We start from the raw sequence: 15,884 nt of genomic DNA, 5'->3' as shown, positions 1-15,884 counted from the left end.
ATTGAAGAACAGCCGAGTTCTCTAACAATGAACTTCATTCTCCAAATTTCCATTTGCACAAAGGAGTTTTTTAAAAATTTCAACATTGTTTATAACTACATACCAAGAATTATCTACATTTTTATCTCATTTACTTTCTAGACAAGTTGTCTAAGGAATGCCTTGATCAAAATCTGGGAAAAGTCGATAAAGGCATTTCCACAACATTTTTTCTGAGATCATGTTTCTTATTTTTTAAGGTTTTTTACGGAACATAAGAACTACCATACAGTTTCTTAGCTTTCCTGAACGCATTTAGGTTAAACAAATTATTTTTTTCAGTTCATTCGATCCTTTAGATGGCAAAGCTTGCCATACCGTAGAAACGAATGCAGTAAGCAGTAATTAAGACATTCGTTTGCTTAACGTTTGTTCCTACTGGTGTTGTTGAGAAATTTGAAACAAAAATTTTTGTATTGAGAAGGCCCGTAATAGTGATTCTTGATCAAATATTCCAGTAAAAATTACTCTAACCAATCGAGAAATATCTTTTCTTATCGATACAGCAACTTTTATTTTGTTTGGAAATAAAATATTTTATTTGTGAGATTTTTTTCTTTTCTACCATGCTACATTTTTTGACCACTTTGTGCAACTTCAAATTTTAATCATCTAGTTTACAGAGCCCTATTTTTTTTTACTTTCACAAGAAACATCAACAAAATTGATATTATTTGCTTCGTTAGCATGTTTACTACAAGAACTAGAAGAAACTTTTTTGGACAGTGTGCTCAAATTGAAATGTCGGTCAATCGTTAGTGTATTTATAATTTCTGAAACAGTCTATATTATAGTTTCCCATTGAATTCCATTAAATATGCTAGTGTTAAGTTACAACCTATATTTAGAAATTCTTGTTTAAAATGGTAAAACCTTGGGTAAAACAAAAAAAAAAACAAAATCATGTTTTTTTATGTTTTTCCCTAAATATCTTCCGTTATTTTTCCACTTAATGGCTAGTTTCCACTTGATAAGTACTGTGTAAAAGGATAGGACACACGCTAGTTTGAGAATACCCATTAATGGGTACTTTAGTACCCATTTCGAACTAAAGTGGCTTAACCCATTAAATGGGTATTTGCCGTTTACCCATTAATGAGTATTCGTCTCGAACTTCAAAAAATGGGTATTTTTAACTCTTGATGTTTGTATAGAAAATGGGTAAAAATGCCCCATTATTTCGGGAACGATTTTGCAGTTTGAGGTTAAGATTAGCAAAAGGATCTTAGAAGAAAATGACAATAATAAAAATTAAAAGACTAGCTGTAAAATGATTGTCTATTTGTATAGCAGTATAAAATTTCTTATGTATTATTTTCCCGCATCCACTGCTGTTCTCCTAGTACTGTTCCGGTCGAATTAATTACCTGCATCGGCTGTTTTCCTACTCTCCGCATCGACCAATTTGGCGCTAGCTTCTATGCGCGAAAAACCGCTAAAAGTAAATCGCAAAAATATTGTATGGCGAATAGCATCTAAAGGCACATTTCTCGAAGGGGAATACATTAATCGAAAAAATATTTGGTAGTGGTTGTGCACAATGGTGACCACTATTAAGCCTACCAAATATTTTTTCGGGAAAAGCTTTGTATTTCAAGTAATTCAAGTTTAGATGCATTTCGCCATACAAAATTGAATTGATTTACTCCTGCTGATCAACTGTGGCTGCGCGCAAAGCGGGTAGTCCATTCCTTGTTGGATTCCGCAAATCCATATTGTTTGCGAATTGCCCCAATTTTTCTCGAAGTACTCATGACTGCAGTCATCTGCAATGAGAAACGAGTATTGTTAAAAACAACTTAATAAAATATTCATCGATACTACTTACCTACGGGTTATTGGGATGTTTTCTGCTGCTTCCAATCGATACGTAGATATTATTCGTTTTTATCAAATTTGTGCATCCAGCTAGAGCCACAAAAACACTAAGTTAAAAGATGGCGGGCATGAAATTTTCACAACTAATATTTACTACTATTTACCCATTATTGAATACAGAAGGCAAAGTTCATAATGGGATTAAAATACCCATTATTTGTTGTCAGAAAAATACTCTTTTTGTGACAGCTTAGTACTGAATCAAAAAATGGGTACTTAAGCCCCATTTAATGGGTATTCTCAAACTAGCGTGCAAGTAATGCTCACGTAAAACTTTTGCAATCAAAGTTACTTAAGCGTTCGCAGTTGATAAGTAATTCGCAGCCAGAAAGCTATTTGCCAACAGATGGCACTGTCGTGCGATGCTGTCAGTCATGTTGATTTTCCGTACGGAATAATATGTCGATGTATTATTCCATGAGTAAAAGGTACATTTCTCTTTCTTTGTGTTTCTTCTTTCGCGCCTGCGCGTTCACAGTGTGCATTAGTATTTAGCCGTGTCGCTCTATAATGTGTACTCCGTCGTCCCTCAGAATGGCTGCATCAGAACATAAGATTGAATTTCTTGAGGTTGAATCATTTGCCGTTACGTAGTTTAAAAAATTAGAAAGACACCCCAAAACTGAATTGTTTATAAATAGTTCGACAGTTGAAAAAAGGAAATGGCGTTTGAGTTTAGCTGATGAGGAGACAATGATTCTAAAAACTGTTGCATCATAATCATTTCATTTCGTTTGTTGAATGTTCTATGGTGCACTAGAACCAGAGAAGTAAAAACTGTATTCGATGAAATTTGGACACAGAAAATAATGTATAGCTTTTCATTGCGTTCACAAAATCAAATATTTTTTGAACGGGAATAATATATAATGTGTAGCTAATACCATAACAATCGCAACAAATTCAGTTTGGTATTGGCGCAGATATTGTTAATATCATAAAATAAGATTTTAGCAAATTTTTTCACCCGTTTTAAAAATTGTGTAGGCTATAATTTTGATGTAACTCGTCAAGACGTCTGAAAATTTGACTCGAAGTTCTTAACAAAGTATCAATAAACTGGTAAAAAAAATTCTCAAAATCGGTTCAATACGTTTTCCTAGTATTCAAAACTCAAATCGCTTCAAGGCATATTTTAGGTACTTTTTAATCATTTTATTCCGTGTGTACTATTTTGTTTATACAACTGTCATGACTGTTCCGATTTTTATTAACATTTGAAACTGTAAATCCAATATAAAAAACTGTTCTTAGCCAAATTGCTTGAAAACTTTTCAAGTTATAACTGTTTGAATGTCACGACACAAAAAAAAACATTTTGACTTATTGTGACTTTGTGCCACATATACGGCTATAACTTTATTACGGCTAGATCAAATTTAATGAAATTTTTACACAATATTTCTACATGTATACCTTACATACAGAACAGATTGAAATCGGTTCAGTATTTTTGAATCTAGAGCTATAACAGTGAAGAAGTGATATTTTTTAAAACATTCGTTTGCTCAAACTTCTCAAATGGCAAAATTCTTGTTTCAACGATATCTCCACCAATATCCAACCGATTTTGATGAAATTTGTATGGTATTAGCTTTAAGCAATACACTATTCCTGGTAAAAAAATTGTCATTTACCATTTTGTTAGGAAATCTTTCTGAATTCTAGGAATTCGTTCCGAGATCCCTACGAGAATTGCTCTGAGATTCCCTCAAAATTTCTGCTTGGGATTCCTCCAGAAATTCCTTCCTATATCTCTCTAGACATTAATTCAGGATTGCTCCAGGAGTTCTTTGTGGGATACCAAAGGGAGTTCCCTCAGAGATTCTTCCAGCAATTTGTTTAGGATTTGTTCAGAACTTCCAGGAGTTCTCTCTAGGATTACTCCTGTAACTCCATACGGGATTCCTTCAGAGATTCCTTCATGGAATTCTCTAGAAATTCCTTCATGGAATTCTCTAGAGATTCCTCCAGAAGATTCCTATGAAATTATTCTAGAAGTTCTTTCAGGGATTCCTTCACGACTTTGTTTTAGGATTTCTCCAGAACCTTTTGGAATGTCTTCAGATTTTTATCTGGGAATAAACTATTGAAAGAATCTCTAAAATCGCTCGTGTAGATATTCCCTGCAAAACTGCTGCAGATATTCCTTAAGAAGCTGTTGGAGGAATTTTATAAGGAACTCAAGAGCAAGTCTTAGAGTACTTCCATAAAGAATAAAAAAAAACTTCTGGAGTATTTCCATGACCAAAATTTAAGAAACTTCCAGAATGAATTCCAGAATATGTAATCTGCAAGGAATCCCAGTAGAAGCTCTTGGAGGAATCCCGGAAGGATATCCTGGATGAATTATTGAACAAATCTTAGAAGGAACTCCTGGAAAAACCTTGACTTATTTTCCAGGAGTCTGGAAGTTCTGAAGAAATTCCGGTAAGAACTTTTGAAAAATTCCCGGAAGATATCCCGGGTAAAATTTCTGGAGAGGTCCCTGATGCCACCCCTGGTGTAATCTTAGAAGAAAATCCTGGAGAAATACCAGAAGAAACTATGAGAGGAACCCATAAATTTACTCCTAGAGGAAACCTAGAAGGAGTTCCTGGAGGAATCCCGGAAGAAGCTATAGAAATTACAAAAGGAATTCTTTGAGGATTCACATAAGAAACGTCCAGATAAAACCTAGAGGAATCTCAAAAAGTTGTATCTTAGAAAGAACTCCTGGAAGAATCACTGAAAGAACTCCAGGATGAATCTATGAATGAATTCCTGTAGAAATCCTAGAAGGAAGTCTTGAAATGATCCCGGAAGGAATTCCTGCGGGAATCTCCGAATAAATATCTGAGTGTACCCCGGATAAAAAATACTAAAGAAATCCCGGATGAAATTATTGTGGAATAGTTCGAAAAAACTCCTGGTAGAATCTTAGAAAACACCTCTGGAGAAAACCCTGAAGGAACTCCTAGAAGATCCCAAAAAAAAAACCAAATAAATAAATAAATCCTGAATTAGAAGGAACTCACGGAGGGATTTTTTGTAGAACTTGTAATGAAAATCTCAGAGACATTTTATGAGAATCCCCTGCGAACTTCTGGTGGATTTTTCGGTGGAACATCTGGAAGAATTTCAAGAGGACTTTCTGCGAAATCCCAAAGAAAAACCTTCGTACGGAATGCCAAACGATTCATCACAAAGAATCTTTCGTGGATCTTCATTATATTCCCCGTGAAGCTTTGTCCTACCTCGTATTTCGTCTGAAACTCCACAAGGTAACCGTCAGAGTCCCAGCAGAATTCCTCCCACCGTAGTCCGAACTCCAATATTGCAGAATTTATAATTAGTATCCAACCATAGTTCTCGCTGTAATACAATTAAAAGTTCCCTTAGAATCCCTGCGCAATGTCTCTCATTTGCATTTCCCTTGGAACTCCGTTGGAATCTCACAATCTGGATTTTCCCCATACGCGCGCAAAAATTAAATTTTAATTTCAATCACACTTCCTGAGGAAACGAACGAAATTTCTCTAAGTCCAAATCGTAAACAACAAGGCCACGAAACACCACACGAACAACGAACAATTTATCTAGCAACCGCCGTATGCAGTGCCCTATTCTTCACATCCTTCTTACAGCATCGTTTCGTAAAAATGCTGTCGGTTAAACAAATGTCAAAATTACTTACGGAAAAAGGAGGAATTTTACTTGAGCGCTCTACTTGGGAACTGGAAACTTACCATAACGCTGCATAATGCATTCTTCTGGGCATTCAGGAATTGTCCATAAAAAATTAAAATAGGGAAATGGCCTTTTCAAAATTCATGATTAAAAAAAAACATTATATAATGATCGTAAGATTATGTATGGAGGAGATATTACTGAAAATCTCGAAACCAAAGATTTACTGTTGGCGAGATTCATCAACTATATAATATAGAGACTAAGTTTCGAAATCTTTTGTCTCTTCACTTTACGGCGCTTTTTGTATAAAAAAATCAATTTATTTTGAATGAGCTACTAGAGTTGATTTAATTTTTTTCCCCACCGATTTCTTATGTGTTACGTAATTAATGCATGATACCATAAACCTCTTGTTATTTAAATCTCTAAACATCGTCATTCATATAAGAGATTTATGATTTATGTTACCTTATTTGTTGCAACTTATATTAAGCCCTTTGAACAAAAACTCTGAATAGGTCCCACTTGCCCCGTGAAACGCAGTAAATGAAGATCTGCTACACTTTTCATTATATGCATAATATATGGAATGTAAAAATTTTGAAACAATTTTAATGCACGTTAATAAGTACAAATATACCAACATCGTCTTTTGGGTCCATTGTAATTATTGAAGAATTTGTGTTCTGAAATTTTTGGCATGACATAACCAAATTAGCATTTTTTAGGTCCCACTTGCCCCGGGATACCTTAATATAATTGCTTTCTTAGGTTTATTTGTAAGTTCTTGTCTGATATACAACTGCAATGGAACAAGACATCAAAATAACACTTTTGGCTTCAAAATTGTCATTGCATGTCGTTAGTACGAGTTCAAAGTGTCTTACAAATCGCTCCCCGCTACTCCCCGCGTGGATATTCCGTTCAAATGCTCGTTTATGTATGCAGAATCGGTTAAGAAAAATGCAAACAATAGCGCCATGATGATACACATAGTCAAATTGTATGAAAAACATCCATTTTGTTTGGATTTCGTTCGAAGAAATCGACAAATATTGAAAATGTCATTAAAATGAAATTGAGTGCTAAATCATGTTCCAACACATTCATTTAGGCTAAAACTAGCAGACTACTATGATTTGGAAATTTTTGCCAGGTATTTTCAAATCTGGACCACTGTGTGGCCACATTGTGTCGAGTGACCAACCTCTTAGCAAATAAGCTTAAAATATTCAATTTATTTCTTTCTATTTAGCAATTATTGTTCTCTATTTCAGATCACAAATGGCATACTCAAAGCGCCATATCATTGATCCGGAAACTGAAGAGAGGTACGAAAGCAGCATCAAGTCTGGAACTCACGGCGAAGTTTACCAAAAGCAACTGGCGCTAGTACTTTTGCTAAGGTTAACACGAGAAGGAAAGAATTTCCGCTTAGCTTATGAGCTGACATGCGCTGATAAGTTTGACGACGTAGCGCTGTATGATAAAATAGCCAAACAATGGACTTTTCTGCAATCAAAACATTCCGACGGAAAAGATTCAAAGATAGATCTCAACGGCTTGCTCCCAAAAACGAATCGGGAGAAAGGAGATTTTAGTTTGTACAAATATTTCAATTCCTACATGACAGTTCGGAACAGGTTCAAAGGAAAAACCAACTTCCTGTTGTTCACCAACAAAAAACTGGACGAAAAGTTAAAGACCGCAGAAGATTGCTTGGTGATCAAGGATCGATATGTAGATGAATATCTTCGCTTTACATCCGAAGGTGCTACGCAAAAATCACTCATACCGACAGAATCTACAATACAATCAATCATGGAATACACTAACAAGGATTTCTATTCCCTGAAAGACGCTCTCAAACAACTATTCACTAAAGGAATCATTACAGATCAGCTGCTAAAGTACAAAGAATGTTTAAAAGATGTTTTGAAAGAATCGGATAACTGCCAAATAAGATTCAAAGATACCTTCAACGAATCACTGATTTTCATGTCTGAATTGTACAAAAGGCTTCAGTCAGAACTACACAATTTAAATCCTATTGTTATACCACCAGAACTCAACTTCGAAGAAACAAAACATGATTCTCCAAATACGCTATCAGTGGAAGGCAAGGACATCAAGCACCTGGCTGAAGACATCGTGAAACTTTTCCGTAGCGGAATTATATCCGATTATTTAAAAAAGTACGAACATCTTCTAGCTTTGATCCTGACAACGACTGCAAATGGTCTGCTAGCAATCAAAGACACATTCCATAGTGATATCGTTTGTAAAGCTGAATTGTATAACATGTTGAAGGATGAACTCAGTGGCATGAATGAAGTGGTTACAACGAAGCAAAAACTATTCGATGGAAAGGATTCGCGGCACAAACATCATTTGGTATTACTTTATGCGGAGTCGTCTGATGTGAGAGAGTTTTTTGAGCTACTCACATTGTCAGTGCATCAACCGGATGAGTTGGAACCCTTCATTATCGAAGAATTGAACTCATGGATGAGAATGTGGTTGCGACCTGATGTTTTTGGTAAGCTTACACAATACGATGATAAAAATGCGGTGAAAGATTTGAATGATCATTTTGAAGCAACGCTGAAACGTCAACAAGGTAATTCCAAACCATACCTGAAAAAACATTTTGTCACACAGTATTACAACAAGTTACAGTCAAAAATTGTAGATTCGTCTCCGAAATTGAATGATGCGAATCGGTTATATATTAATAGAGTGCTTATATTTGAAAAAGATGACATCGACACACTGGAGTATTTAAAAGATTCAAAATTCAATGGAAACAAACAATCTGAGTTAGATCTTAGTTCAGGAAGATTGGTTTCACTTGATTATGATAGTTCGGAAAATAATTGTAAAATGTTTGATAGAGTTTCACTTCCTGACCGAACAAACGAGAAAATTACCGATATTCAGTTTGCAGAGAATCTGAAGTTGAGATTTGAACATTATCAGTGTTTAGTTTTGACGGCGGATCCTGGAATAGGCAAAACAGAACTTCTTCAATACGTTGCCCTTGAACATCAAAAGCTGAAATCAGGTGCAGTATTCTTGATTTACTTGAACAGAATACAAGATTCTAAGGAAATGTTAGTAAATAAATTATCATTGGATGTTCTCAATTCTGGATTATCTGACAAGAATGTCGACCTGATACGTAACGTTTTGAACAATAGGTCTGATGATCGCATTACAATTCTATTTGATGGGTATGATGAAATTCATGAGAGAAATAGAAATAGAATAAACAATCTATTTGAACTATTATTAAAATCGAAACGTATTCAACTTGTTATAAGTGTTCGAAATCATGAGAAAAAATCATTAAAGAGCTTTTTCAAGAAACACAAGTTTCATGTCGGATATTTTACACTAGAACCGTTTAACAGTAAAAATATTATTGACTACCTTGCCAAATCTTGGAAAGCAAACAATGAATGTGATTCCAATTCCAAATTCAATTCATACTCGAAGTTCTTGGTAGACAAATTTTATAGCTTGTGCAGAGTTCCATTGATAGTTAAAATGATGGCGGAAGTTTACAAACAACGGTTTGAGCAATTCAAAGAAACTAGTATGATCGACAAAGAGAGTGAAACAAACTTTTTGGAAAAAGAGTTTTTAGAAATTGAGCATATTTATGAGATTTTTATAGAAAAATGTTTATATGTTAAGATCGAAGATGCATGCAATGGAATTGGAAAAGTTGATCCAAACAAACAAATTTTTGAAGGGTTTTATCTTGACCATCAACTACTGGCAATAGAATTTCTGGACGTTGCCGAGCTTAAATTTGTTTTCAAAAATCCAAAATACTCGAAAAAACGTGACTATATTAAGGAAAATCATCAACATCAGTTCGATAAATCCATTCTACTGAATTTTGTTAACGATAAAGTTTTGTTTTCTCATCACTCATACGCTGAGTATTTTGTTGCAACCTTTCTATGGAACGATTTCGTTTACTTAAAAAACATTGTCAAAAATGTTTTGTCTTACTTTACGGGGGTGAGAAAGTTTTTTATAAAAATAATTGAAAATAATTTCAAGTTGTTTGTGTCAGAAATCGCCCAAGAGACGTCATTTGTTTCAAAGGATGTTGTTTTCTGGGCTTGTGAAAGTAATGCTGTAGAGTTGTTGAAATATGTGCTTTCAAAAATATTTCTGTTTAGGCCACGGGAGGCCAAAATGCTCCACGTTGCCATCGAAAGTGGCAGTGACAAAATTTGTTCCTATTTGATCGATGAATGTAAAGTTCATCCAGATGTTAGGTATGATAATGGAATAGCTTCTCTTCATTCAGCCGTAATATATGGACATAGAAGTTTAGTTCAGTTACTTCTACGAAAAGGTGCTGACATTAACATTCGCAACACAGAGGGATGGTCAGCTCTGCATTACGCAGTTCATCACAAACAAACTGCTATTACCGCACTTTTGATCGACAAAGGCATTGACGTGAACTCCTTAAACAACAACAAATGGAATGCACTTCATATTTCCTGTAATAATGGTGATGCCGATATGACAAAAATGTTAATACAGAGAGGTGCACAGCTCGATATACAGACAAACGAGGGCAAAACTGCTCTACACCTAGCTGCGGCACAAGGGCATAAAGAAGTTGTAATAGTTTTAATTGATCATTTGAACAAAAAAATTCCTTTGAGCAATATAATCGGCATTCCATTTCAGATAGCTGTTCGTTACGGCCATAATTCAGTAAAAGAAATGCTAATCAGCAAATTTCCCAAACTTGCTGACTTTGCAACAAGTGTAGTTGATCCTCTGATCCACGTTGCAGCTCAGGAAGGAATGGTTCAAAAAATAAAAAGATTGGTAAACGATGGCGCAAATGTTAATGCACTGAATAAATCAGGACACACAGCTTTACACCTTAGTGCATCGGCAGGTCACCGCCTTGTTGTTGAGCTGCTGCTTGATAAAGGTGCAAACATAAACGCTGTTGATGGAGATAATGTAACTCCGCTCTATTTGGCATGCCAAAATGGGCACAAAGACGTAGTGAACACTTTGATTAGAAGAAGTGCCTACGTTGACATTTCCACTCACAATAAATGGACAGCTCTTCATGTGAGTGCCTCCAAAGGTCACTCCGTTATTGTAGAATTACTTCTTGATAAAGGTGCCAACGTAAACGCTGTTGAAATAAAGAAAATGACGCCGCTTTATTGTGCATGCCTAAATGGTCATAAAGAAGTTGTGGAGACGTTGCTCAGAAGAGGAGCCAACATGAACGCATTGACTCAAAAGAAATGGACAGCACTTCATGTGAGTGCTTCCAAAGGTCATTTCGTTATTGTGGATTTACTGCTCAAGAAAGGTGCAAACGTAGACGCAGTTTTTAAAACTGATATTACGCCACTTTATTTGGCTTGCCAGAAAGGCCACAGAGACGTTGTGGAAATATTAATCAGAAGAGGTGCCAACATTGACGCATTGACTCACAATAGAAGGACAGCACTCCACGAAAGTTCTGCCGAAGGTCACAGCGATATTGTTGATTTACTGCTTGATAAAGGTGCAAACGTCAACGTAGTTGAAATAGATACACCGCTTCATTCGGCATGCCAGAATGGTCACAAAGATGTAGTAAAAATTTTGATTAGAAGAGGTGCCAACATTGGCGCATTGAGTCGTAAGAAATGGACAGCTCTTCATGTAAGTGCTTCTAAAGGTTACGACGATATTGTAAATATACTACTTGATAAAGGTGCAAACATAAATGCTGTTGAAATAGATAAATGGACGCCGCTTCATTGGGCATGCCAGAACGGCCATAAAAAAGTTGTGGAGGCATTGCTTAGAAAAGGTGCCAATTTCGACGCATTGACCAACAATAAAAGGACAGCACTTCATGTAAGTGCTTCCAAGGGTCAACGCGTTATTATAGATTTTCTACTTGATAGAGGCGCAAAAGTAAGCGCTGTTGATGTAGAAAACAAAACTCCGTATCATTTGGCATGCGAGAATGGTCATAGAGAGGTAGTAGAAGCATTGCTCAAAAGAGGAGCCAACATTAACGCTTTGACTAACAGTAAACGGACAGCTCTTCATTTAAGTGCTTCCAAAGGTTACTGCGATATTGTTGTTTTTCTGCTAGAGAAAGGTGCAAACGCTAATGCTGTTGATGATGATAATGTGACGCCACTTCATTTGGCAAGTCAGAATGGCCATAAAAATATAGTGAAGGCATTGATTAAAAAAGGCGCAAGTGTTAACGAAATGTTTCTTAATAAATTTACCACTCTTCATAGAAATGATCCTATGCGAATCTACGTCAATTTAGATTCACAAATAGGAGAAGCTGCAAATAAGGAAGCTTTTAAAATAGCTAAATGGACACCGCTTCATTGGGCATGTAAGAAAGGCCATAAAGATGTTGTGGAGATATTGCTCCGAAGGGGAGCAAACATTGAAGCTTTGGATTACTATAACTGGACAGCTCTTCATCTAAGTGCTTCAAATGGTCACTGCGATATTGTAGATTTACTACTTGATAAAGGTGCAAACGTAAACGCTTTTGATTACGAAAAATGGACGCCGCTTCATTTGGCATGTCAAAACGATCATACAGAGGTTGTGGAGGCATTGATTAGAAAAGGCGCCAATATTAACACATTGACTCACGGTAATCGGACAGGTCTTCATATAAGTGCTTCTAAAGGTCATTGCGATATTGTAAATTTACTAGTCGATAACAGTGCAAACGTGAATGCTTTTGATATAGAAAAATGGACGCCGCTTCACTGGGCTTGCAAGAAAGGCAATAGAGACGTTGTAAACTTGTTGTTCGAAGGTGGAGCCAACATTGAAGCATTGACTGACTATAACTGGGCCCCTCTTCATCTTAGTGCTTCAAATGGTCACTGCGGTATTGTAGATTTTCTACTCGATAAAGGCGCAAACGTAAACGCTTTCGATATAGAAAAATGGACACCGCTTCATTGGGCATGTGCAAAAGGTCATAAAGAGGTTGTGGATGTATTGATCGAAAGAGGAGCCAACATTAACGCATTGACCCACAGTAAACGGACAGCTCTTCATGTAAGTGCTTCCAAAGGTTACTGTGATATTGTTGCTTTTCTGTTAGAGAGAGGTGCAAACGTTAATGCTATTGATGAAGATAATGTGTCGCCACTCTATTTGGCATGCCAGAGTGATCATAAAGATGTAGTGAAGGCATTGATTGAAAGAGGTGCAAGTTTCAATGAAATGCATCACAATAAACTTATTGCTCTTCATGGAAGCGATTCCAAGCGTAACTGCGTCAATTTAGATTCACTACTTGGTAAAGATGCAAATATGAAGGCTTTTGAAATAGATAAATGGACACCGCTTCACTGGGCATGCAGGAAAGGCCATAAAGATGTGGTGGAAATATTAATACAAAGAGGCGCCAACATTGAGGCATTGACTGGTTATAACAGGGCCGCTCTTCATCTAAGTGCATCAAATGGTCACTGCGATATTGTAGATTTACTACTTGATAACGGTGCAAACGTAAACGTTGTTGATACAGAAAAGAAGACGCCGCATCATTTGGCATGTCAAAATGGTCATAAAGATGTTGTGGAGGTATTGATCAGAGGAGGTGCCAACATAGAAGCATTGACTCACAGCAAACAGACAGCTCTTCATGTGAGTGCTTCCAAAGGTCACTGCAATATTGTTGTTTTTCTGTTGGAGAAAGGTGCAAACATAAATGCTGTTGATGAAGATAACGTGACGCCACTCTATTTGGCATGCCAGAGTGGTCACAAGAATGTGATGCAGGCATTAATTGAAAAAGGTGCCAGTCTTAACGTAGTGCATCACAACAAACTTACTGATTTTTATAGAAGCGATTCTAAGCGTAATTGCATCAATTCAGATATACTATTTGGTGAAGCTTCAAGCATGAAGGATTTTTATATAGAACAATGGACACCGCTTCAATGGGCTTGCAAAAATGGCCATAAAAATGTTGTGGAGTTTTTGATCGGAAGAGAAGCCAACAATGAGTCCTTGAATGACTATAACTTGACAGCTCTTCATCTAAGTGCCTCAAATGGTCACTGCGGTATTGTAGATTTATTACTCGATAAAGGTGCGAACGTAGATGCCTTTGATGTGGAAAAATGGACACCACTTCACTGGGCATGCGAAAATGGTCATAAAGAAGTTGTGGAGACATTGGTCAAAAAAAGAGCCAACATTAATGCATTGAGCCACAGTAAGCGGACAGCCCTTCACATAAGTGCTTCAAAAGGTTACCGCGATATTGTCGCTCTTCTGTTAGAGAAAGGTGCAAACGTAAACGCTGTTGATGAAAATAATGTGTCGCCACTTTATTTGGCGTGCCAGAGTGGTCACAAAGATGTTGTAAAAGAATTGATTGAAAAAGGTTCCAGTATTGACGAAATGCATCACAACAAATTAACTGCTCTTCATGGAAGCGGTTCCAAGCGTAACTGCGTCAATTTTGATTTACTCCTTGGAGATAGTGCAAATATTAATGCTTTTGAAATAGATAAATGGACACCGCTTCACTGGGCATGCAATAAAGGCCATGCAGATGTTGTGGAGATATTGATCGAAAAAGGAGCCAACATTGAGGCTTTGGCTGATTGTAACAGGGTCGCTCTTCATCTAAGTGCCTCAAATGGTCATTGCGATATTGTAGATTTACTGCTTGATAATGGTGCAAATGTAAACGCTGTTGATACTGGAAAGTGCTCACCGCATCATTTGGCATGTCAAAATGGTCATAGTGTAATTGTAGAAACATTGATCAGAAGAGGTGCCAACATAGAAGCATTGACCCACAGTAAATGGACAGCTCTTCATATAAGTGCTTCCAAAGGTTACTGCGATATTGTTGCTTTTCTGCTAGAAAAAGGTGCAAACGTAAACGCTGTTGATGAATATAATGTGACACCACTATTTTTGGCATGCCGAAATGGTCACAAAGATGTAGTGGAGACATTGATTGGAAGAGGTGCCATCATTGAAGCCCTGACTAACGACAGCTCTCCATGTAAGTGCTGAAAAAGACCACTGCGATGTTGTGGATTTACTTCTTGATAAAGGATCCAATTTCGATTATGTTGAATACAGTTCGGCATTTGAGAACGGCACCTATTGCCGTTGTTGGTATTGTTGGTTTTCATGCAAAGGGGGAAAGATGGAGTCTGAAATCGCTGATTTTAGCGTTACGTAATTTGTGTACCATGCCATTCAGGTCGGCTCACAAGGCCTATTCGCGACTCGAAGTTGCAGAATGTGCGTGAAGGTTTACGTGAGAAAAAACGAGAGGGAAATATTTTTTGCTTTCTTTTTCTCGCACATTCTGACAGTTCCTTACGAGGTTTTTCATTAGTGCGACAAAGAATTGGAATCTCTTTTAACTTCGTAGTCGCGAATAGGAAAGCTCTCCGGTCTGCTGACCGATTGCTTGAAATTTTCCATATAGGACATTTTCCACGAAATTTCCTTCTCGGGAAGAGTGGACATCTGGTTATCTGAAAAGAAGTATTTCAGACGGCATCGTATGTCCCTTCTCAAAGGTCGAGCTGGAGCTGGTGTCTATGAGCCATTTTACGAAGTGACAACAATGTGGATGATGATAGGGTATGTGCTCCATCATTAATCTCACACTCCCATATTCATCCTATTCGAAAACAAGCGATTACGACACTGATTGATTCCGTTCTTTTTGTTTTCATGGGTGCTCACTTCCAACAAAAAATACAAAAATAAGAAACAAAACAAACAGCGCTTCAATCCTTTGTTTTTCGTAGGATGAAAATGGGAGCCACATGCTTAAGAAGGGACAAGGGAACCAATACCCTCGCCAATACCCTATTATGTTTTTGATTGAAATCCGAAGTGACCGGCGGTGCGAAAATTGATTTTTTGCAATTACGTTGCTTATTACCCTACTTTTCACTCGCGGTTGCAACGATAAAACGGCCTACTTTTCTCCACTAAAGCAAAGGTGCCGAAAAGTACTACTTTTCGGCACTCTTAAGAGTGCTGAAAAGTAGCACTTTTCGGCACTTTTGCCATCACATACATTTTGCCCACTACCGCGATATCCGTAGATAAACCTGTTGCTCCTACGTCCAATTAGCAGCTCGAATCCAAATCAGGACTATTAACGATTCGATTCGGACCGTCGATCAGGTGCAGAAGCAGCAGCTGAAGCTACTTTTGCTCCTTCTTATGTTGCTGATTGACGACGACGACGACGGAGCTTGAAAATGTGT

At 37.0% G+C, this 15,884-nt stretch overlaps 2 protein-coding genes across 2 annotated transcripts in view; one reads left to right on the top strand and one right to left on the bottom strand.

Moving 5' to 3' along the window:
• The window catches only part of LOC109398866 (uncharacterized), a 37,966-nt gene extending 22,648 nt beyond the window's left edge, over positions 1 to 15,318 (top strand). The window contains exon 3 of the mRNA XM_062844554.1: positions 6,867 to 15,318. Within this exon, the coding sequence (XP_062700538.1) occupies positions 6,874 to 14,664 (7,791 nt within the window). The 5' untranslated portion in view covers positions 6,867 to 6,873 and the 3' untranslated portion in view covers positions 14,665 to 15,318. The remainder of the gene's footprint in view (positions 1 to 6,866) is intronic.
• LOC115256758 (uncharacterized) overlaps positions 1 to 15,884 on the bottom strand; it is a 398,127-nt gene that overhangs the window by 156,959 nt on the left and 225,284 nt on the right. The gene's annotated exons all lie outside the window — the stretch shown is intronic.

The sequence above is a fragment of the Aedes albopictus genome, chromosome 1, assembly GCF_035046485.1.
Source record: "Aedes albopictus strain Foshan chromosome 1, AalbF5, whole genome shotgun sequence".
NCBI lineage: Eukaryota > Metazoa > Arthropoda > Insecta > Diptera > Culicidae > Aedes > Aedes albopictus.
Note: the sequence above shows the minus strand (reverse complement) of the source record. Positions and strands in the feature narration are given on the sequence as shown.